This window comes from Canis lupus, chromosome 11 (assembly GCF_048164855.1).
Source record: "Canis lupus baileyi chromosome 11, mCanLup2.hap1, whole genome shotgun sequence".
Taxonomy (NCBI): Eukaryota; Metazoa; Chordata; class Mammalia; order Carnivora; family Canidae; genus Canis; species Canis lupus.
Genome location: NC_132848.1, coordinates 2670178 through 2693972, shown reverse-complemented (window position 1 = coordinate 2693972; position 23795 = coordinate 2670178). Strand labels below are relative to the sequence as shown.

The 23795-nt window shown below is 48.0% G+C and overlaps 2 protein-coding genes and 1 long non-coding RNA gene across 12 annotated transcripts in view; 2 read left to right on the top strand and 1 right to left on the bottom strand.

Moving 5' to 3' along the window:
• The first annotated feature begins 2024 nt into the window (after positions 1 to 2024).
• On the top strand, positions 2025 to 16187 carry PAN2 (poly(A) specific ribonuclease subunit PAN2). Of its 6 annotated transcripts, none has more exons than XM_072768826.1 (26): positions 2025 to 2164; positions 2801 to 3196; positions 6201 to 6370; positions 6483 to 6603; positions 6766 to 6843; positions 7240 to 7507; positions 7919 to 8261; positions 8462 to 8558; positions 9599 to 9718; positions 9931 to 10050; positions 10331 to 10459; positions 10587 to 10786; positions 10897 to 11030; positions 11167 to 11273; positions 11472 to 11570; positions 11923 to 11996; positions 12102 to 12249; positions 12546 to 12689; positions 12813 to 12872; positions 13097 to 13187; positions 13793 to 13950; positions 14050 to 14193; positions 14337 to 14516; positions 14633 to 14726; positions 15003 to 15200; positions 15490 to 16187. In XM_072768826.1, exons 2-26 carry the CDS (start codon positions 2915 to 2917, stop codon positions 15522 to 15524), a joined length of 3594 nt encoding a protein of 1197 aa, XP_072624927.1. In that variant the 5' UTR covers positions 2025 to 2164; positions 2801 to 2914; the 3' UTR covers positions 15525 to 16187. The 6 variants fall into 6 exon arrangements, with proteins under 6 accessions (XP_072624927.1, XP_072624925.1, XP_072624926.1 ...); XM_072768824.1 differs by having other exon boundaries at positions 10897 to 11042; XM_072768825.1 differs by having other exon boundaries at positions 10894 to 11030.
• LOC140600535 (uncharacterized) lies at positions 8737 to 16768 on the bottom strand. The gene is made up of 2 exons (XR_012003748.1): positions 15456 to 16768; positions 8737 to 12261 (listed from the first exon to the last, which is right to left on the bottom strand). It is a non-coding gene; the product is annotated as an uncharacterized lncRNA (long non-coding RNA).
• LOC140600532 (protein canopy homolog 2) overlaps positions 16475 to 23795 on the top strand; it is a 37190-nt gene continuing 29869 nt past the window's right edge. The window contains exons 1-6 of one of the 5 annotated variants that reach the window (XM_072768839.1): positions 16475 to 16761; positions 17616 to 17728; positions 17881 to 17996; positions 18859 to 19062; positions 19214 to 19310; positions 19678 to 19840. In XM_072768839.1, the coding sequence (XP_072624940.1) occupies positions 17641 to 17728; positions 17881 to 17996; positions 18859 to 19062; positions 19214 to 19310; positions 19678 to 19721 (549 nt within the window). In that variant the 5' untranslated portion in view covers positions 16475 to 16761; positions 17616 to 17640 and the 3' untranslated portion in view covers positions 19722 to 19840. Of the gene's footprint in view, positions 16766 to 16874; positions 17099 to 17615; positions 17729 to 17880; positions 17997 to 18858; positions 19063 to 19213; positions 19311 to 19677; positions 19841 to 23795 lie in introns of those variants that run through there. The other 4 variants (XM_072768840.1, XM_072768837.1, XM_072768833.1 and 1 more) reach the window with 4 other exon arrangements.

Below are 23795 nucleotides of genomic sequence, written 5' to 3'. Positions count from 1 at the left end.
AGGAAACGGGGATTGTAGGGGGAGGAGAGGAGCTCACCTTACTGTGTTTAGTATCTCCTGTGGCCCCATTCTGGGAGGCCCAAGGGACAGGAGATGAAAGGTAAAAGGAGGAGGAGGAAGTAGACTCCTGGGGGATGGGATGACAGAGACAAGGGTGAGTTGTAGGCACGGGGCTCTGCTGTTTTGTTTCACTTCCTGGTGCTTCAGAGATTTGGGTAGGAAGCAAGGTTGGTGGGGTGATTGTGGGACTGTTCTGTGGCAGGAACTACTTCCAGGACTGATCTGACCTGGAGCTGCCGTGACCCCTTGACGTCAGCAGGGCCACAACCGTTATGCAAATCACATTCACAAGACACTCCTAAGCAGCCTTTCCAGTTGGATGCCCAAACTCCAAATCCAGCTGAAGTTCCCCTAGGTAATTAATACTGGGGCTAATATACACGCAACTCTCACTTTATGCCAAGTACTTGGTGCAAGGCCTTTTCATGTATTAACCCATTTAATTCTCACAACAGCCCAGTGAGGTAGGTACTATTATCATCCCTATATTACAGATGAAGAAAGAAATGAGTAATTTATCCAAGATCACGGATCTGAGTGCCAGAATTCCGGGGCAGACAATGTGGCTTCAGATCCTGCATTCTCCATCATTCTATTACACTAGACACCGCGAGGAGACACGAAGCAGCTTTATAAAGCAGCTCATCTAGCCCAGGTGTCTGTCTCTGCCATGGGTCTTCCGCCATGTAATTCTCATAGGTCTGCGAAGCCTTTCTCAATCTGAGACCTCAACATGGAAATTTCTCCAAGTGTACGATGTGCAAACTGTCCGATCTCTCAGCACCCATCTTTTTCCAAGATTTTTTTTTTTTTTTTAGAGATTTTATGTATTTATTCAGGAGAGACACACAGAGAGAGAGGCAGAGACACAGGCAGAGGGAGAAGCAGCCTCCGTGCAGGAACCCTGGGGTCAGGCCCTGGGCCGCAGGCAGACGCTCACCCGCTGAGCCACGCAGGAATCCCTTTTTCCGAGATTTTAAATCTAGGGACCTGTGAAATCAGATCAGTTTGAGAGACCCTCTGAATTAACGTGTCTTTGTCTCCGTCTTTGACTTTTCCAACGGACTCTAGGATCCCTGAGTTCCAGAAGTCTAAATCCTGGAGTTCTTTCCTTGCAGCGTATCTGGCAGCACGTATTGGGAGAGAATGCGCGAACTCTGCCCCCGTGAGAGCCTTCCCTCGGGGCGGACCCCTACGCGTCCTTTGGAAGCTGAGCTGACGGGCTGGAGGCCGCTCCCGAACTCCCATCCCGCAGCAGCTCAAGCTCCGAATCCCTGACCACCGCCGATGCTCAGTGCGTGAGCGTGGGGGCGGGCGGACGTCCCGGCGGGCCGTGCTCATCCCCGAGGCACAACGGCCGGCTCCGGGGCCGGGGAACCGCACGGCGAGGGTCTCGCTGCCCGGGACGACGGGGCGTGTGCGGCGGCGCCTCACTGACGGGGAGTTTCAGACGGATGCGAGCGGGGCCGCGGAGGGCGCGGCCGGCCGGCCAAGGGCCAGGCTCCCGCTTCCTGTTTTCTCCCCCATGCCTGGAAATGATAGGAAATGCCGGCGAATTTCGGCGAGTTTCGGGGGCAGCGGGGAGAGGTGGCGGCGCGGCTGCCACGAGCCCCGCGGGAGGAGGGCGCGCGCCGGCCCTGCCGGGAATACCCAGCGCTCCCCGGGCTCCACCCCAGGCGCCCCGCTTCCAGAGGCGCGAGTCGCGGCGAGCCGGAAGCTCGGCTTCCCAGCCAGTTCTCCAGCTCGGTTCTAAGGAAGCCTGAAAGAGCACGGGCCGCGCCGCCGACGCGCAGCACAGCGGGGTGGGCGCCTTGTGTCCCCGCCGGCGGCCCGTAGCCCGCGGCCCCAGCGCATGCGTCACGCGTCTGCCGCGGCGCCGGCGGCACCTGGCTGCTCCTGATTGGCCGAGGGCAGCCCCGCGCCCTTCCTGATTGGACGCTCCGACTGGGAACGCGCCGTCCTTCCCGCCGTAGGGTTTGGTTGAGCATCAGGCGCGGGGGAGAATTGGGGAAACTGGAATTTCCCGCGGAGCTGACGGCGCTAGCTTTCCCCCTACTCGTTTTAATTCCACGCGCTCCAAAATATCCGCCATGGAGAAATCTTGGTAATGACCCAATCCCCGTAAGCATCCCAAGAACACATCTGACCCCTGCCCTAATCCCTCCCCTCCCCGCTGCCGGGGAAGAATTCTGGGTAATTGATTTCTCTGGGTCCCCTAGAGAATTGTGGGTAACTAGCCACTTTCATCATGCCCCCCCACCCCCGCCCCAATTGTGGGTAACTGGACGTTCTTATTTATCCCTGGAGAATCCTGGGTAACACTGCAGAGAATTCTGGGAAACTGACTCCTCTTGGTCTCACCTCCCAACCCCCCACCTCTCATCCCTAATTTTGGGAAACAAGCACCCTAGCCCCACTGCCTAACTCCTGTCTCGCAGTTGCTGCCCCTTCCACTGATGGTTCTGGGGTGAACCAGGCAAGTGAGCAGGCCTGAAGGGAGATGGAAAGGAAGCCAAGTCTTACGTTAGATAGTAGGGTGGTGGGGAGTACAGAGGGCCTGGGGGAGAAGAGGGACTTCCACCCCTACCGGCCCTGCCCATGTCCTTCCTGCCTGCTTCTTCCCCTACCTAGCATTCTCACATCTGCCTGCCTCATCTCCCTCCTGCCCAGATAATCGGGAACACACTGAATACAAGTACCTGGGCCTGCCACTGACTCAGCTACCTCTTTCCCTTTGCAGGCCAGGATGTCCATTCTAGGCCCACTGGTGCTGTTCTGCTGAAGGTTGGGTCAGGCCCCTTAAGGGCCTGTTGCAAGGGAGGGTGTGCCACGGGTCTAATCTGCCGTCGTCATCATGAACTTCGAGGGCCTGGACCCTGGACTGGCGGAGTATGCCCCCGCCATGCATTCTGCCCTGGACCCTGTCCTGGATGCCCACCTGAATTCAAGTCTGCTACAGAATGTGGAGCTGGATCCGGACGGGGTGGCCTTGGAGGCTCTTCCTGTCCCGGAGTCAGTACACATAATGGAAGGTGTCTACTCTGAATTGCACAGTGTGGTGGCCGAAGTGGGTGTGCCTGTCTCCGTCTCCCACTTTGACTTGCACGAGGAGATGCTGTGGGTGGGAAGCCACGGGGTAAGAACTGTACCCCTTTGTAAGGGATGAAAAGAGATGTTGGAGGTCTTTTATCTGGCTTTAGCCCAAGGGCAGCTGCTTTACTGGGAGGCAGAACTGAGTTGAGGTGATGAGAGTTGGGTCTCTAAGTCAAGTCAGGAGGAGGGGAGTGGATGGAGCCATAGGATCTAGGGAGAAGATTCAGAGGCATTATTTTTCTACCACTATTTGCCCATTCCAAGCTTTGATTAATCTTGATAAGTGTACTCATCAGTTAAGTCTGTGGTGTCCAAATCCAATCTCTAATGCTGTTCCTTTGTTTTCCATTTTTATACTTATAGAATGTAACAAGCTGTTTCTGAATACCTTATATGGAGTCATTTTGTCTTCTCTGGCTGATTTTAATCTCTCTTAAGAGCAGTTATAAATGTTAATTTTTTTTAAATGTGCATCTATATTGCAATATGCTAGAAAGCCCAAGATTCTGTAAGAAATAACATGTTATCGTTGGCTTACTAATTTACCTTCCATAGAGCATGATTTGTGCTTTTTTTTAAATCAGAAAGAATGACCTTTTTTGTTAATACATTCATTTCAGTAGGCAGTGTTTATGTTATGCTAGGTGTAGGGAATAAAGCAGAATAAAACATAATCCTTGCCCTGAGGAATTTATAGAATAATGAGGAAGAAATGATACATAAACAGATAACTTTGTGATATTTTAGAAGAAACTAAATTGTTTCACTTATTAATTATAAAGGTAAGATATAGACTAAGTGCCAGTATAAAAATATGTACTGGGTGGAGAAGGGTCAGAGGGCCTCCAGAAGGAAGTGACACCGAAGTCCTTTTCTGAGAGGTGAGTGGGAGTCAGGTGAAAAGAGGGGGAAATGCTATCTTGGCAAAAGCAATAGAATATAACATTCCCAGGACGATATACACTGACTTCAGAGTGCAGGAACTATAAGCAATTAAGATTTACTGTACTGGAAGATAAAGGTGAAGAGTTAGACATTATTCCATTCAACTAGTGTTTTTTGAGCACCTACTAGGTGCCAGACCTTGCTCTGTGGTCTAGGTTTAGAAAAAGGTTTAAAAAGACAACAACAACAAAATATATATACATATACATATGTTTTTAAAGATTTTATTTATTCATGAGAGATATATAGAGAGAAGCGGAGATACAGGAAGAGGGAGAAGCAGGCTCCCTCCCCACAAGGAGTCTGATGTGGGACTTGATCTCGGACCCTGGGATCACGCCCTGAGCCAAAGGCAGATGCTCAACTGCTGAGCCACCCAGGCGTCCCCAACCAAAATATATTTATAATATATTAGGTATCGTTTAGCATCTTTAAGGAAAATAAAGTGGACTAAGGTGGTTGAGGTAATGAAGGGTGGGAGGTGTTACTGTTTAGATTATTTGGTCAGGGAAAGGTCTTTCTCATAAAGGCACATTTGAGTAGAGACCTGGAGGCCAGGATGTTCATTCTAAGTTCTCTAGAATGCAGAGAGGAAGCCATAGAGATATCTGGGGGGAGAACATTCTAGAAAAACCACATGCAGGGTTATAAGAGCTTGAAGTTGAGCTTTCACACTATTGAAGATTTTTATCCAGAATGATAAGGTTAGGGCAGCTCTGGTGGCCCAGCAGTTTAGTGCCTCCTTCGGCCCAGGGTGTGATCCTGGAGACCTGGGATCGAGTCCCACGTTGGGCTCCCTGCATGGAGTCTGCTTCTCCCTCTGCCTGTGTCTCTGCCTCTCTCTCTCTTTCTGTCTGTCATGAATAATAATAAAATGATAAGGTTAGGTTTGTATCAAATATGAGTACTGTGGTAGCAGTATTTAGAGTTTAAGGGGGATACTCCGTGAGATCAGTTTGTAGGTTATTGTAGCAGTTCATATACAACATGAAGGCCTGAATGAAGCACTGTAGAGATTTATACGTGAGAACAGATTTGGGAAATATTTTGGAAGTAAGTAAGATTTAAGTTGAAGACCAGTGACTTAGTCTATTACATTGATCGTGCTACCATAGGGAATACAGTTAAGAAGAATTGAGATGTAAAATTGACTAATTTAGTTTGGAATGTAATGAGTTTGGGGTTCTCACAGAATATTTAAAGAGCGATGTTTGGTAGGTATTAGGATATATAAGTCTGAAGCTTGAGGCAGTGGTTTGGGCTAGGGAAGGGAGTTAGAATCCGTCAGTCTAAGACCAGGGGTGGTTAAAACCTTGAGAGTGGATGAGATTACCTAGGAAGACTCAAGTGAGCAAGTGGTGAACTGGGGATAGCTATTTTTTAAGAGTGGTCTGAACGGAAGCACATAAGAAGATGTGAGCTAAGAGTCAAGAGCGATGATGATGAATGATGTCATAGGAGCCAAGGGTGGAATGAGTTTCACATTCTCTCTATTCCAGCCTGTGACCCACAGTACATATTTCCCACGTGGCTGGTAGACGTTAAGACTTGACTGGAACATAAGAAAGCCAATGGAGGGGATCCCTGGGTGGCTCAGCAGTTTAGAGCCTGCCTTCAGCCCAGGGCGTGATCCTGGAGACCTGGGATCGAGTCCCACGTCGGGCTCCCTGCGTGGAGCCTGCTTCTCCCTCTGCCTGTGTCTCTGCCTCTCTCTCTCTCTCTCTCTCATGAATAAATAAGTAAAATCTTTAAAAAAAAAAAAAAAAAAAAGCAAGCAAGCCAGTAAGCCAGTGGAGGATTGGACCCACATCCCTGACCTGAAATTGTTCTAACCAGCTGAGCCATTACCTATTCAGCAGGGTCACTGTGAGGATAAAATGAGGTAGAGTTTACAAAGTACTTTGTAAAGCATTAAACAGATAGTATTCTCAGTGTCTTTATCACTTAGATTGGATCCTGGCCTTACACCTCAGGTGCTGCTAACCAGAAAGGCCAAGCAAGAGTGGAGGAAAGCTGAGCAACATCCATCCATTCCCTGACCTGTATCTGGGATGGCGCTGCCCTTCCGTTCAGGGTGTGTCTCATCTTTCTGTCCCCCACAGGGCCATGCCACTTCATTTTTTGGCCCAGCCTTGGAGCGTTACTCATCCTTTCAGGTCAATGGCAGTGATGACATTCGACAGATCCAGAGCCTGGAAAATGGTATCCTTTTTCTCACCAAGAACAACCTCAAGTATATGGCCCGTGGGGGCCTCATTATATTTGATTACCTGTAAGTGGCTTCTCAGCTCTGGCCTGGGAAAGAGGGTCCCTCCTAGAATGGGAAGGCTAAAGAATTGGAAGCTTTTGAGAACCAGGTCCCTTAGCCTTTCCTCCCCCCACAGGCTAGATGAGAGTGAGGATATGCACAGTGTCCTGCTGACGGATAGCAGCACTCTGCTTGTTGGCGGGCTGCAGAACCACATACTGGAGATTGACCTTAACACTGTCCAGGAGACTCAGAAGGTACAGGCCTGGGGCAGGAAAGACCCAGGCCAGGTCTGAGACGTTCTGGGGGCCGGGGATATAGCTGGGCTGTGAACATGCCTAAGTATGTGTGCGACCTTTCTATTCCTTTGGTCTGTGGGAAGAATTATTCTCACAGGTATTTCCTGCTTTCCTCCACAGTACGCAGTCGAGACGCCCGGAGTCACCATTATGAGACAGACAAATCGCTTCTTCTTCTGTGGCCACACATCTGGCAAGGTGGCTTGGTTCTATAATTCTTTTTACCACAAGGCCCTGTTTCATTACACATGTGCTTGGGCTCCTCCTTTCCCTCGCATTCTGGGTAGTGGGAGGGACGGGAGGAATCAACCAAGTTCCTCCTCAGCCACGTTCTTCTAGATTATCTTTTAGCCTCATGTTTTCTATGGTAATGAGATTGTACCTTGGAGGCAAAAGAATAAACAAGAATTCTCTTTGGGGTCCCTTCCAGCTCTTGTCTTTTCTTTTTTTTTCTTTTTAACGCTTTTTCTGTGTTTTCATTGCCTGTATCCTAGAGCCTTAGTTCTTTGGGCAGGGGCCTCACAGGGTTAGGTAGGTGGCAGGTACTTTTCTTGATGACAGTGTTGGAAGATAACTGAGGCATCTCTTCTTCAGGTTTCCCTGCGAGACCTTCGCACTTTTAAGGTGGAGCATGAGTTCGACGCTTTCTCAGGGAGTCTGTCAGATTTTGATGTGCATGGCAACCTGCTGGCCGCCTGTGGCTTCTCTAGTCGCCTCACTGGCCTGGCCTGTGACCGTTTCCTGAAGGTGTATGATCTGCGTATGATGCGTGCCATCACACCACTTCAAGTACACGTGGATCCTGCCTTTTTGCGCTTCATCCCTACCTACACGTCCCGACTTGCTATCATCTCCCAGTCAGGTAGGAAGGAATGTAGGGAGGGGTAGGAGGGGCTGATCTATGAAGGAGAACTAGGCAGCAGAAGGACTATACTCCCAGGAACCTCTTTGTTGGAGGAACTAGGAACCTTTTAGCAGGCTAGCAGGGTCTCACTTAGGTTGGATCAGAGATTAGAGCTTTAATTTCTTCCTGAATGTGAAGAACACAGAAAAAGATAAAGGTGAGGCAGGCAAAACAGCTTTAGAACTGCTTTTACTGAGGAGCAGACTTGCCTGTGGTTTATGGGAAGGCATCTGATGGTATTCTTTGTATCTCTAGGCATGAATTTAGGCCCCATCTTTCTTTGATACCAGGGCAAGAGGGTAGGAGGGGCATAACAGGATGGCCCCCTTTCAGCTTCCAGGGCTCTCTGGGCTTCCTCTTCTCTTCTAGGGCAGTGCCAGTTTTGTGAGCCCACAGGCCTGGCCAACCCAGCAGACATCTTTCATGTGAATCCTGTGGGGCCTCTACTAATGACATTTGACGTATCGGCCAGCAAGCAGGCCCTAGCCTTTGGGGATTCTGAGGGCTGTGTGCACCTCTGGACTGATTCCCCTGAGCCTTCCTTCAACCCTTACTCCCGTGAGACCGAGTTTGCTCTACCCTGTCTCGTGGACTCACTGCCTCCTCTGGACTGGAGTCAGGACCTGCTGCCTCTTTCCCTCATCCCTGTCCCGCTCACTACCGACGCGCTTCTCTCGGATTGGCCTGCCGCCAACTCAGCGCCAGCCCCCAGGTTGTACCTTGCATCTGAGCCAAAAGGAGGGAGGGGGAAAGGGCTGAGATACCTGATTTCTCAGGAAGCCCTGTAGTAGTGTCTTCCTTTCCGATTTTTGTCTGCCCTCAGTATTTTCTTTTTTTCTGGTTCCTTGGGGGTTGGGGATTTGATGGCCAGACACCACAACCTTCAAGCCCTAGAACTCTACTGCATTACAGGCGAGCGCCACCTGTGGATGCAGAGATTCTCCGCACCATGAAGAAAGTGGGCTTCATTGGCTATGCGCCCAACCCCCGCACCAGGCTGCGCAATCAGGTACGTTCAGGGGAGAGAGGCTCAGCACCAACAGCAGCCCCTGGCATTTCTCCTGTCTTGTTTCCTTACTGGTCCTCAGCAGGTTTTCCTTTTAGTCATTAAAGGTTTTTTTGAGGCCTACTGAATTGAAGGTACCATGCTGGGTATTAGGGGAAATTCAGAGACACAGAAGACAGTCTTTGCTTTTAAGAAATTTAGTATTTGGTTGGCAAAGATAAGACTTGTCTGTGACAAGTTCTCTTGCTAAATGCTGAAGGAGTGTTTTTAAGTATTCAGTGCCGGGACTGTTTGGGGAAAGTGTTACTCTGGGCCAGAGTGGTCGGGGAAGATGTACTGAGAAAGGTAGATACTGAGCTGGAAAGATGAAAGATGGATAAGTAGAAGGTAACACGGGAGCATGTTCAAGATGAGAGATCAGTGTTGGCAGAGGTCTCAAGAAGCATAACTGCAAAAGGCATGTCTGATGGGGACTGTGATTGGACCTGTCTGGCTAGAGCAGTGGTTAGTGTGGGGAAATCGCAAGATGTTAAGGTCGGAAAGGCCCGGTTGTGAAGCCTTGAATGCCAGTGTATAGTGGGGGAAGTGATGCACTGAAATTTTGGGAGAGTTTGTTAGGGGGAACCCGATAGAGTGAATGTGCAGAGCCTGGTGTGGAAGCCATCTTAGTTGTCCAGCTAAGGTGAGGTGGGGTGGTGGCAGCAGGAATAAAAAGGAAGCAGTGTGTGTGAGAGAGTTTGTGTGTGTGTGTGTGTGTGTGAGAGAGTGTTTGTGTGTGTGTGTGAGAGTTTGTTAGGGGGAACCCGATAGAGTGAATGTGCAGAGCCTGGTGTGGAAGCCATCTTAGTTGTCCAGCTAAGATGAGGTGGGGTGGTGGCAGCAGGAATAAAAAGGAAGCAGTGGCTGCTGAAAACCCCATGAAATTAGAAGGTTCAGTGTGGGGATAAAGGTGTGTGTGTGTGTGTGTTTGTGTGTGTGTGAGAGAGAGAGAGAAACCAAAGATAATTAAGACATCCAATAAAATTACTTCTTAAAAATTCTAGATCCCTTACCGACTCAAGGAATCAGACAGTGAATTTGACAGCTTCAGCCAGGTCACTGAGTCACCGATAGGGCGGGAAGAGGAGCCACATCTCCACATGATCTCTAAGAAATACCGCAAGGTGCAGGGGGATACCAAGGAAGGAGCCCTCTGGGATGTGGGGAAAGGTTCCCTGGGGAAAGGGTGTCATAAGGGAAAGGACTGAAGGACTGTTGAGAAGCCTTCACCTACCACCTGGACTCCGGGGGGAAGTTCTGGGGAAGGTATGACTACTGTGAAGATTTAGGGGACCCTGAGGATATCTTCATTTTGCTCAGACTGTTTCTGCCTCAGGTAACCATCAAATACTCCAAGCTAGGGCTGGAGGACTTTGACTTCAAACACTACAATAAGACCCTGTTTGCTGGATTAGAGCCCCACATCCCCAATGCCTACTGTAACTGCATGATCCAGGTAAGAGTGGGTATGCCTGTGACTCGAACATGCCTACTGCCTTGGTCCTTCTTTGGGGTCCCACAGCCACTCTCTTTCTAGGCATCTCCAACCAAGCCCACTTTATCATGGCCTCTGCTACTGCTCTTTTTTGCTGTGCAGCCTTCAGGTCTCCTCTGTGCGCTCCAACCTGCAGTGGACTCCTGCCCTGGGTTCTTTCTTCACCAGCTCGCTTAACTTTCCTATCTTTCTTCTTCCCTATACTGGCTTCCTGCCTCAAGTTCTTTCGCTCTCTCCCCAGGTGCTCTACTTCCTGGAGCCTGTCCGCTGTCTAATCCAGAACCATCTTTGCCAGAAGGAGTTCTGCCTGGCATGTGAGCTGGGCTTCCTCTTCCACATGTTGGATCTCTCTCGAGGTGACCCTTGTCAGGTCAGTGTCTAGAGACCTGAGAGCATAAAAGGGGAAGGGGGGTGGAGAGCAGGCAGGGACAGTGCTGTGCAAATGGCCACAAAAGAGAAAACTGCCCCATTTTACCAATACACTTCCTGGATTCCAGGGCAGTAATTTTCTTCGGGCATTCCGCACCATCCCTGAGGCATCGGCGCTTGGTCTGATCCTGGCTGACTCAGATGAGGCGTCAGGCAAAGGCAGTCTGGCCAGGCTTATTCAGAGGTGGAATCGCTTCATTCTTACTCAGCTGCATCAGGATATGCAGGAGCTCGAAGTACCCCAGGCTTATCGAGGTGCCGGAGGCAGGTATGAAATCAGGCCATGAACAGTGAAAGCCATGTGACAGGCCCCTCTGTGACTTAGAGGGTCTCCTAACTGCGTCCATGTGCATGCGTTGCCTTCCCCACTCTTAGCAGCTTTTGCTCATCGGGGGACTCTGTCATCGGGCAGCTGTTCAGCTGTGAGATGGAGAACTGCAGCCTCTGCCGCTGTGGCAGTGAGACCGTGCGAGCCTCATCCACCCTGCTCTTCACGCTCTCCTACCCCGAGGGTAGCACCAGCGGTATACCCTGCAGCTGGGGTGGGAAGGCTCCCCCAGATGTCCCATAACATCAAGCAAAGGGTGTTGGGGGGCTAACAGTGGGCCGAAGGAAGAACGTAGAGTGAAGCATCCAGTTTCTCCTCAGATAAAACCGGGAAGAGTTGTGACTTTGCTCAGGTGCTGAAGCGAAGCATCTGCCTGGAGCAGAATACACAGGCTTGGTGTGACAACTGTGAGAAGTACCAGCCCACGGTGAGTCCTCCCATGTTGGGGACTGACTTGCCTGTGGTCGCCTCCAGGACTAGCTGGGTCAGCGCTGCCATCAGGGATTTAGGGAGTGGGAAGACCTCAGTTTGAAAGCACAGGTCCAGGTTTTACTCTTCCTGTCCTGGTTTCTGTCCCGTAGGCTCCCTGCCATTCCTTGGTTGTTGTTTTTTTTCTCTCTCTCAGATTCAGACCCGCAACATCCGCCATCTGCCAGATATTCTTGTCATCAACTGTGAGGTGAACAGCTTGAAAGAAGCTGATTTCTGGAGAGTGCAGGCTGAGGTAAGGGCCAGGTCTGGAAGCAGAGCTTTAGGTGTACTTTTTCATTTTCTCTCCCTTCTGTGCTCCATTTATGATGAATGTTCTGGGGAATCAGATTTTTTTAAAAGATTTTATGTATCCATTTAAGGGATGGAGGGGGAGAGAGAGCGCTCATGTGCGTGCATGGAAGGGGAGGAGCAGAGGGAAAGGGACAAACGCACTCTGCTATGTGCAGAGCCTGACTCAGGGCTCTATCCCATGACATTGAGATCATGAGTTGAGCTGAAACCAAGAGTCGGAGGTTTAAAAGTCAGACGTTTAACCAACTGAGCCACCCACGCACCCTGGAAATCAGTTTTTCTTTTGTGTTCAGGTTGCCTTTAAGATGGCCATAAAGAAGCATGGTGGGGAAATCTCCAAAAACAAAGAGTTTACTTTGGCTGATTGGTAGGTACTGACTTGGGGGTGCAGTCAAAGGATTGAGCTACCCTGTGGCTCCTCTTGTCACTGGCTAGATTTCAGAACAAATTTCTAATTCTCTTGTCCTGATAGGAAAGAACTAGGGAGTCCAGAGGGTATGCTGATGTGTTCCTCCGTTGAGGAATTGAAGAACGTCTGGCTTCCTTTCTCCATTCGCATGAAGATGACCAAGAACAAAGGGCTGGATGTTTGCAATTGGACTGATGGCGATGAGATACAGGTTGTTGAACAACTGGGTAGAGAAAGGGGAATAAGGGAGAGAAGGTTGGGACAGAAGCAGGACAAGGGGTAGATGGAACTTGGTATAGGGAAAAGGAAGGGCATAAAGCCACGTATTTACCAGTTGTGGGCTTTTCCAGAGTGACTCAGTTCAGTATTGAGAATCATAGATGGGCTAGGATGGAGATAACCCACCCTGGTCCCCCATCATTCCCCAAACTCCCTGCCCTCCATCCCCATTCCCCTTCCTTCCCCATCCTTAAACTTAGCTTAGCAGCCTGGGTACCCCCCTCACAGTGGGGCCCAGCCAGGGCAGAGGAGGAGCATGGTGTCTATGTGTATGACCTGATGGCTACTGTGGTACACATCCTGGACTCACGCACAGGGGGCAGCCTGGTGGCTCACATCAAAGTTGGAGAGACCTACCACCAGCGTAAGGAGGTGAGTGAGACTACACAAGGCAGGGACACTCCTGGTGGTAGCCACAGTGGTGTCCCGGGTCTGAGCCGGAGTGGTCCAGCTGTCACTTTGGCATCAGTCTTTTTTTCTGTATCTTCTCCACAGGGTGTTACCCACCAGCAGTGGTATCTCTTCAATGACTTTCTTATTGAACCTATTGATAAGGTTAGTTGTAACACATTCCATTTTCTCTATCTCCCATTTTCCTAGCATTCTCATCCTCAGTGCCCTAGAGAATGCCAGGCAGATTCAGGAGGGAGGGATGGATCCTCAAGAATAAAAAGCATTAGCAGAATTAAAAATAGCATCTGATTTCTGTCTTCTGTCTGGCTAGGAAAAAAGGAAAAGGGGGCATATACATAGGCCATTAAGTGCTTTTTCTTTTATAGCATGAAGCTGTGCAGTTTGACATGAGTTGGAAAGTGCCTGCTATCCTTTATTACGTCAAAAGGAATCTTAATTCCAAATACAACCTGAACAGTAAGTGATACAGAATAGACTGAAGGGTGTAGGCAGTGTAAATTGGTCTTTAGGGAAAAAAAAAAAATTGGTCTTTAGAAAGAGAGCTTGTTAAGGTGAGGATAGGTAACAGTGTTCACTATTTCCAGGGATACTAAAGAGATTCCTGTTCATCAGGCCTTAAAATTAGAACCTGGAGATCCTGAGGTATATTGGTGAAGAGGTGCTAGGGGGAAATCTGATCAGAATGGCTAAGGTTTTGATTTTGAGTCTAACCATTCTTCTCCCCAAGTGAAGCTTCCTTCTTTTGGAGATTAGCTCCTTACTAAGTTCCTTTTTGGTGCCTTTAGACATAGTTTCCCTGCAACTTTATTCTTCTGGATTTTTTAAGCTAAAGTCCACGGCTTACTCTTTCCTCTCTGCTTTTTTGTTTTTTTCTTAGCATCTCTCTTAATAGTGTTGATGTGTTCCATCTATCTGTTTATCAGACATGATCTTTTTACTCACATTCATTGATTATTGAAGGGTCACAGTGTAGACCCAGTCTCTGGTCAGCCATTGTGGGTTTCCCTCCCCTGGTTACTTCCCTATCCCCAGCCCTATGTTTTCTGGATTTTCCCTTCCAGTCAAGAACCCTATTGAAGCCAGTGTCCTGCTGGCTGAAGCCTCACTAGCACGGAAGCAACGGAAAACACACACTACTTTTATTCCACTGATGCTGAATGAGATGCCACAGGTTGGGGACCTGGTGGGCCTGGATGCTGAGTTTGTCACCCTTAATGAGGTAATCAAGTCCAAAAGGATGTGGTGTTAGACCTGAACTCTGAAGATACTAGAAGTCATAAGCAGTTCTCTGATTTCCTTATCAACTCTTCTCACATAGGAGGAAGCAGAGTTACGCAGTGATGGCACCAAGTCTACCATCAAACCAAGCCAGATGTCAGTAGCGAGGATTACCTGTGTTCGAGGCCAAGGACCCAATGAGGGTATCCCCTTCATTGATGACTACATTTCTACCCAGGAACAGGTATTAAGATATGGACAGACCAGAGTCTCACAAGTGAGACAGACCTTGTGCTTATGTAGAGTGCTCTAGAACCCAGGGAAGAGGCGTAGGAAGAGACTCTGCCCTTCAGTTCCTGAGCGACTTATCCTTTTCTCTATGCCTAGGTGGTGGATTACTTGACTCAGTACTCGGGGATAAAGCCAGGAGACCTAGATGCCAAGATTTCCTCTAAGCACCTGACAACTCTCAAGTCTACCTACTTAAAGCTTCGTTTTCTTATAGACATTGGAGTCAAGTTTGTGGGTCACGGTCTACAGAAGGACTTCCGGGTCATCAACCTCATGGTTCGGGCAGGGTTAAGACTGTGAATGTGGGCCCTTTAGGGTATATATTGTGTTTTTGGAGAATGGGAAATTACAGATCGCCTGCCTTCAGTCTCCCACTCTTTTATCTCTGCCAGGTGCCCAAGGACCAAGTCCTTGACACTGTCTATCTCTTTCATATGCCCCGAAAACGAATGATTTCCCTGCGATTCCTTGCTTGGTACTTTTTAGGTGAGTTGGTGTACCTTGTAGGTCCTTGTAGTGCTCATTAAGAGCAGGAAAAAATGTTGGGAGTTGTCAAAGGAGTAGGGAGGGCCCTGAGTAGTAAGACTTACTAATGGATTTAAGTAGCTTCAGTATTCCTCTGCACTAGGGATGGTGTTTGGCTCTTTCCTGCAGGGGTAGTCAAGTTTTTCATTGTTTATTGGGAGCTGGAGATGTGAGTTGGGGACATGTTCTTATCTTCCTTTGCTAGGTCCCAAACTATTCCACCTCTAATTCCCGTAGACTTGAAGATTCAAGGGGAAACCCATGACAGTATTGAGGATGCCCGCACAGCCCTTCAGCTCTACCGAAAATATCTGGAGCTAAGCAAAAATGGCACTGAGCCTGAGTCCTTCCACAAAGTGCTCAAGGGTCTTTATGAGAAGGGCCGGAAGATGGACTGGAAAGTGCCTGAACCTGAGGGCCAGACAAGTCCCAAGAGTAAGACCTGGGATGGGACAGGGTGGGTTTTGATTGCGTATATGAAGATTATGCCCACGATTATAATAACAATCATAGTGATGTCAACAACCGTACCACCCCTACCTTATATTTGTAAAGCACTCAAAAGTTTACAAAGCACTTAATCTTCAGTAAAATAAATTTTTTTGATTGAAACTCTCCATTAATCCTAACCTCCTCTTGCCCAGTTCTAAAATGTTTGCCACAGGTTTGCTCTGCTTTTTCTCCACTCACCTTAAAAGTCAACGCTCTTGGTTTTGTCTGACAGATGCAGCTGTCTTCTCTTCAGTGTTGGCGCTTTGACCTCACCTTCTCCCAGCAAACTACGCCCTCTCCCTTCTGTGGAAGTTCTGTGGCCCCAGAACCAGGAGATGGCTTCCCAAGTTGGCTCTACCTTATCTGCTTCCAGAACTGGACCTGCTCAGGGTCTACAGATGGTGCTATTAATAGAACTGGAATGCAGCAGAGTTGTTGCAAAGGGAAGAGGAGCCAGATTCCTTTTTCATCCTTTGCAAAATAGCAGGCCAGAAAAAGAGTCTAGGATTGACCCAAATGGAAAGTAATTTGTATTCTCAATAAATATCCTGGGTAATTAATATCCAGGCAAACAAACAACCCACTCCGAGAACCAGTACTCTTGGTTCCTAGTTGGCTAAGGAAAGGACTGAAGTCCTGGACAGTGACAGGCTTACAACAGTAACTTAAGACAGCTCACGTCTCTGACTGTTTGAGGGATGCCTGGAGGGGCCAGGACATAGAGCGTCGGTGGCCCTAGCAAACCAGTGTTGCCAACACCATCATTGCCAAAAGGCCCTTTGGGTCCTAGACAAAGCTTGGCTGCTGGCTTCACTCCTGCTGACAGCTGAGAAGCATCTGTCTTCCATCCACTCTCCTGTCCCAAGTTTTGTTATTTTTTAAAATTTTGTTTTAAACTGCATGTTTTATAAAATAAAATCAAAAATATTATTGGCTGTCATCTATGTCATTAGAGACCTGCGAGTATGGGATGCTCTAACTTCAGCCCTCCTCTTCTTTCTTTGTGTTGGTTTTCTATAACAACTGGGAAAAAAACCAAAAACAAAAACTTTTCAAGTTCCCACATAGAAATGAAGGTGAAGCTCTGGAGTTCAAGGTCGAGGATATTGGAGAAATAGAAGTGTGTCTTTCCTGGACGATGTTAGGTCTTCCTTGTGGCTGCCGAGGACCCTAACGCTGGATTCTTTTAGGACGTGCGGCTTGGTTTCCTGGTTAATTGCGTAGATGGAAAGTTGGGGAAGCTGACGGGCTACAGGTTTCGGGCTATCTTAAGCCCCGCTGGTACTACGGGTCCGTGCTGCAGCAGTGCTTCCTGGGAGATGTAGTCTGCTGACCTGAAACGAGGGCGGTCGCCCGCCGACCGCGCACCTCTCGGGGAAGGTCCTGGCCCACCTGGCCCGGCGCGCGGCCCTGCGCCTGCCGACGCCACGCCGCGCTCCCGCCGTGCTCCGGCCACTCCTATTCTTCGGCTGACCCCTGGTGGTCACGTGGAGCTGCTCGCCACGCAAGTCTGGGTCCTTCTGCGAGCCCCCGGGGTCCTCGCGGCCGGGAAGGCGCTCCGGAGCTGCCTGTTCGCGCGAGAGTTTGGAGGGGCGGGTGTGGGGTCGGTCCCCGGTGTGGGGCTCGCGCCGCCGCGCCCCGGACCCCGCTTGGGCGCCGGCTTAGAGCGCGGGGAGCCGGGGCCGGCAGTCGCCGGGGCGGACGTACCCGGGAAGAGCCGGCGCGCCCCGGGGAAGCCTGGGCAGCCCGCTCCCCAGCCGCCAGGTGCTGGGTCCGGCGCCGAAGGGCGAGTGCGGCCGTCTTGGAGCGCCTGGGCCACGGCGGCGGCCCCGGGAGCAGAGGTGGGACGGCTGCGAGCGGCACCGAGAGTCGGGGGTGGCCCGGAGCGAGGGCAGAGGCGGCGTCCCGAGAAGGGGGCTGGTGCGCGCGGGAGTAGGCAGCAGGCGGGGGCGCGGGCGCGGGCATCCACGCTGCTGGCTGCACGTAGGCCGGTCGCCGAGCGCTCTTCTCCCGCCCGCCGCCGCGCCGCTTCCCGGCCGCAGTCGGCCGCCCCGCTCCTCGCCCGCCGCCGCTCCGCAGCTGCCCCGTCACCCTGGGAGCCCCCGCGGCCGAAGCTGAAGGACCGACAAGTGGGGCCTCACCTGTCACCACAGTGTCTGAGGCTGAGCCCCGAGTTTGGAGGGGGAGGCCGAGCCCTCTAGCGCTGGGCACACAGGAGCCCCTTTGTGCCCTGGCCATTTCCTGAAAAAGAGAGCCAGAGTCACAGTGCGATCTTTGTAGGCCTCGGGATGAGGGATTGCTGGGACTGGGAATGGAGCCGGCTGCTCACACCTATGTTTTATTCCAACCCAAACCCAGGTGGAGCCACCCCATCACGCTAAAGATGAAAGGCTGGGGTTGTCTGGCCCTGCTTCTGGGGGCCCTGCTGGGAACTGCCTGGGCCCGGAGGAGCCAGGATCTACACTGTGGAGGTAAGGGCACAAAGAGAAAAAGTGAGAAGGAGGGTGGGAAGACAGAGCCTTGGGAGAGCATGAGATCCAGGGTCTGGGAGAAGGATGAATGGAAATCCCTGGGTGATTCCTTTCTCCCCTCCTCCCTCCTCCTTTCCCTCCCCTCACACCAGCTTGCAGGGCTCTGGTGGATGAACTAGAGTGGGAAATTGCCCAGGTGGATCCCAAGAAGACCATTCAGATGGGCTCTTTCCGAATCAATCCAGATGGCAGCCAGTCAGTGGTGGAGGTAACTGTTACTGCTCCCCCAAATAAAGTAGCTCACTCTGACTTTGAATGAGAAGTCAACTAATTTAGAAGGACCTTGGTTTAATAGAAGTGAAGAAAACATTGACCCAGAGAGGTATCTAAAAGATTGGGCTGTCTCGTTTGTAAGAGGTTAGAGGCTTATACTCTATGTGCTTGCTTCCTGGCTCCAAACCTTAATACTTTATTTCTGCTGTAGTTAGCAAACCCTAATCAATCCCCTTCTCCACATCCTTAATTCATGTCACTCAGTTTTTACTGTGGCACAATTCGTATATATACAAACATTCATTCAAAAAAAAAAAAAAAGGAGGGCTTATCCTTGTATTTAGGAAATTTATGTTTTAGTGGAAAACAGCAAATATACAAAGCTGTATCTAGTGAGCATCTGTAAAGAAAAGTTAAGGCTATGATGTTTGTGAGATGCTTTAATAATTGTTATTCTCAAAGCCTACACTATCTCACTAATGCTCCTATTGAGGACAGATATTAGTATTATTTAATACAAAGAAAGAAAAGCTTACACCCAAAAGAATTAAGGAAATTCAATTAGCTTACACCCAAAAGAATTAAGGAAATTCAAGGGGAAAGGACACATAGGTGACTAGGATTATCTGGAATTTGTAGCCGAGGACACTTGTTTTATTTCTTGGGATTGTATAGTGAGGTAAAATAAGATTATATATTTGAAAGTACTTAGGAACTATACAATAAACTATTGTTTTTAATTAGGGAAGGCTTTTTAGAATAGGTTGGTTGAACTAGATTTGGAAGGAAAAGTAAGGATGTAAATTACTGATGTACAGACGTAGAAGAATGTGACCCAAGGCTGAGGACATTTCTAGGTGCCTTATGCTCGCTCAGAGGCCCACCTCACAGAGCTGCTAGAGGAGGTATGTGACCGGATGAAGGAGTATGGGGAACAGATTGACCCCTCCACGCACCGCAAGAACTACGTACGTGTAGTGGGCCGGAATGGAGAATCCAGTGAACTGGACCTACAGGGCATCCGAATTGATTCAGACATCAGTGGCACTCTCAAGTTTGCGGTGAGCTTTGGGAGTGGGTACTGGTGTTTGAAGATTGGGAGTTATTGGAGAGCCTAATGGCAAGTTGTGCTAAAATCCTCCTCCTCTCTGGAGGTGAAGGCAAAAGGCTTCTTGCTGCCCTCTCTCACTCATTTCTCCCTTGGGTTGACAGTGTGAGAGCATTGTGGAGGAATATGAGGACGAACTCATTGAATTCTTTTCCCGAGAGGCTGACAATGTTAAAGACAAACTTTGTAGTAAGCGAACAGGTAAACAACTCCCGCTTTACTGCCTGTCCTCACAGTCCTTTGGAATTTGGCACATTCTCTAGCATGTTCCTCTACCTCCCACCCCCACCTCCCATCCTCTGATATTAGGTCAAGAGTTCCTTTCCATTACCTGTGACTTAGGGACTAGGGTTGTTCCTCTCCATGCTCTTATCAGCTTTCAGAATTTGTGGCTGCCTCATCTGAGATACAGATGAAAGGACAGGGGGAATGTTTTGTCATTTAAAAGGATTTGCTCTGGAAAATGGTGGTTGGTGTGTGCCTGTTTGGTGTTGGGTATTTTCTTGATAGTGGCACATATGGGTATGAGAGTGGCATTTTCCTTCAAACTGTTATATGCTATTTGCAGATCTATGTGACCATGCCCTGCACATATCGCATGATGAGCTATGAACCACTGGAGCGGCCCAGACTGGCAGGCTTGATGGATCACCCCCAGGAGGGGAAGAGGGTGGCAATGCCTTTTATATTATGTTTTTACTGAAATGAACTGAAAAATTGTGAAACCCAAAGTATGAACTGTGTTGTCTTTTCATGCCCAGAATCAACCCTTACAAGTAGGCTTTGAAGATAGGGGATTCCAGATAGGAAAGGAAAGGGAGGGAAGAGCTTTGGAAGTGGTGTAGCATGAAGGTAGGAGGAGTCTGATGAGGCTTTCATTCTTTTGCCGTCTGAGATTCCATTCTTGCTGGACTCACAAACTAGATAAGCATTTATCAGTGCTTACTCAATACCATGTGTTTAGAGTATAATTGTGGAGAGAAGAGGAACTTCTGTGAATAAGCAAGGGAACATAGGTAAGTGTATGGTAGTACGGGATTCTAGAAATTTCTTGTATTTATACTAATGAAGCATAAAGTAAGACAGAGCTTGATCTTGAAAGAAATAATAGACATGCATTATTCTTCCCTTCCTGCTCTTCCAGATGGAGGGATCAGCAGTAGCACACAGAAAGGGGATATGATCAACTCATCTGAAAAGTAAGGGCTTTATCAGATAGGGAGAGATGAGGGTTATTTAATGAAGCCCCTTGCTTGCTGGCCTAAGCTTTTAGATTTGATGCCAACTGCAACACTAAAGTATATCTTTATCATCTCCATCTATCACTCTGGACTGTAAGTCTGTCCCCACTTTGTATGTGTGGAGATTCTGTACTGGGGCACAGGGATGAAAACCTAAAGGATACCTTCTTTGAGGAGCTTCTTAAACACCCTGATCCCGAGAGGTGTGTCTGTCTCAGGGTTTGGAATGGAACATTTCTTTCTTTCTTTCTTTTTTTTTTTTTTTTGGAATGGAACATTTCTATCCCAGAATGCCTCAGGGAGAGAATACCTGAATAAACATTTTGAAGACTTTTAAAATTAAACATTTTGAATCTAAAGGGACCTTGGAGGTCATCTCATTCACCCTGCCCATTTTATAGATGAAAAAACTGAGTTCCAGGGATACCACAGGTCCTGAAGTTCTGTAGTGCCAAAATTGGATCCATAAGTTAAAGTTCCCAAGTGTCAGTCTGATCTAAGATAGCTATAAAGTAGCTTCTGTTTTCTTTTTTTCTCTTAATAATACCTTGCACTAAGCCTGGCACACAAAGTGATTGGGTTCAATGAAGCCTTCTTGTACCATAAGTCCCTGTGAAATCTAACAGAAGCACTAGTTTGGAGCAAGCATCCTGATATTAGTTGACAGCTAAACTCAGGATCCTAGTATTAATTCCTTTTTTTTTTTTTTTAAGATTTTATTTATTTATTCATGAGAGACACAGAGAGAGGCAGAGACACAGGCAGAGGGAGAAGCAGGCTCCATGCTGGGAGCCCGACGTGGGACTCGATCCCGGGACTCCAGGATCATGCCCTAGGCCAAAGGGGCAGGTGCCAAACCATTGAGCCACCCAGGGATCCCCGTATTAATTCCTTCTTTTCTCATCAGACATAGGAAATGCTGTATCCTGTCAAGTCCATTTTCCAGACCAGCTGTTACTAACCATTTTTTTCTTCTGTGATGCACATGAATAATGTTCACATGCTTCATACCCCTGTATTACCCAGGATTCTGTCCATTGCCTTGTGTCCAAAAACTTACTCTTCCATCAGAGAGCTTATCAGAAGTGTGAGAGTATTCTTATAGGGAACTTGAAATTGTTTTAATGTACAAGAAAGAAAATTAGTTACAAATTTTAATAAAATACTGTTAGTTGGTAATAAGTTACTTTTGATATGTCCCCCTAGCCTGTCAAGGTCAGCAGTTAACTCTCCAGCCCAGAGTCTTGCCATTGCTACCCAGGGGTGTGTCCTACATAGGAAAGAGTGGACATTATCTTCCTTGATTTGATCTTCAGAAGGTTAGGAGGATACAGTTTGCACATCTCTTTATTCATATCACAGGAATTCATGAATTTATCTGAACCCTTCTGGAGGCTCCCTACAACAAATTATTCTAGCCCAGTATTTGGCAGATCAAATAGTAACTTCACATATCTGGTTACACCTTAAGCTTTAGGTGTCTTCTAAATGAGTTTATCAAAATGTTAGAACTTAAAGAAACATTCTCAAAGACAGTATACAATGAGATCTGGATGTGACTAAGAAAATTTATTATGTGAAAATCTAGTCCTTTAAAAATAAGTTTTAGGGGCACCTGGGTGGCTCAGTCAGTTGAACATCTACCTTCGGCTCAGGTCATGATCCCAGGGTCCTGGGTCAAGCCCTGCATTGGGCTTCCTGCACAACGAGGAGCCTGCTTCTCTCTCTCTTGCTTACTCTTTCAAATAAAATCTTTAACAAAAAATAAAAATAAGTTTTAGAGAGTTTTTATGCTGTTAAAGAGGATTAAGAGGAGGGATAAGAGTCCTTTAAATATAGGACAGGGATGACTAGGAAGGGCAAAGGAACTAGTATATGGTGAATATTCATAACAAGCACATATACTTTATTTAATCTTAACAGTTCTAAGAAGTAGATGTTATTCCCATTTTACAGATGAAGAAACTAAGCTCAAAGAGGTTGTGTCATGGGGAGTCAAGACTTCCATGAGCCAAGACTTAGTGATCGTCTTATCCCTAGGCCACTGGTCTGTTATATCTCATTCCCTGTAGTGGATTCTCCATGTAGTCCCCAGTGTCTGTGTACACTAGTACTTTTGTTTGAAAACTACCTCTAAGTTTGGACACATGCCCTCTGACTCTAATAATCAATAGTGAAAAGGCATTCTATCCAACTTTCAGCTATCTCTCCAGACGGATTATTCATTGAAGAAATCTATCCTACTCCTTGGTCACTTTAGGTGCTAAATGTTCGTCTCTCATACCTTTATTTCAGGTATGGATGTACAAAGGTTTTACAGATAAGTAAGACTATAGTTTTTATTTTATAAAATGTTTAAAAATATAGAACACACACACACACACAAAAATATAGAACACATTGAGCTGATGTGCCCAGGAGGCAGTTAACAATGACTCAGAAGTCCCCATCCTGAGTTGCAGCTGATAATTCACATTCATCACCATAAAAACAATACAGCTTAGTAGTTAAGATACAGCTTCTGGCCAATTATGAACTATAATCCTTAGCTGGATACTTTAAACCTTGGTTTCCTCCTCTGTAAAGATACTATTACCTACATCCCTTAGACTTGTTGTGAGGATTAATTTTAAGATAATGGGTGTACCATATTTATATAGTACCTGAAAATTGTAAGTATACATTTTTTTTTTTTAAAGATTTTATTTATTTACTCATGAGAGGCAGAGACAGGCAAAGGGAGAAGCAGGCTCCATTTGGGGAGCCCGATGTGGGACTCAATCCCAGGACTCTGGGATAAGGCCCTGAGCCAAAGGCAGATGCTCAACTGCTGAGTCACCTGGGCATCCCTGTAAGTATAAATTTTAGCTATTACTGATACAGGCAGTTTAAGTTGAAGTTTGGATTGCATTCCCCTCACCCCCAGCTTACCCATAGCCACCAGGGGGCACCATTGCCTCTTCATTTTAAAGAGGATCTTGCAAGGTCAATATGACCTCAATTGTCAGCCTTCTCTCCATTGCCCCCTCTCCTCAGGCACTTAGTTGTATTTGGACCTAATGCTCATTTGGTTGCTTTATTCATAGCAGTCCTCCCTTTCTTCTCTCTTCCCCAGGTCCCATTCACATTTAGAAAGAGATTCTAAGTTAGCTTCTGTGAAGTAACATTTAGTCCTTCTGATCCCTGGGCTTTCCCACTGGCTTTATAGTAGTTGACGTCAAGACTAAACAACTTCAAAACAAGCCCATAAAGCCTTCATAACACTAGTCTCCAGGACACGGTGTCAAAAGCACTGCTGTTTCTCACCTTCCCTCCAATCATTAGAGCTCCAAAGTAGGTTACCCTTATGGCCACTCTGATTTATCTCTTTGAGTGGGGGGCACCTGGCTGGTTCAGAAGGTAAAGCATGCAATTCTTGATATCATGGTTGTGAGTTTGAGTCCCA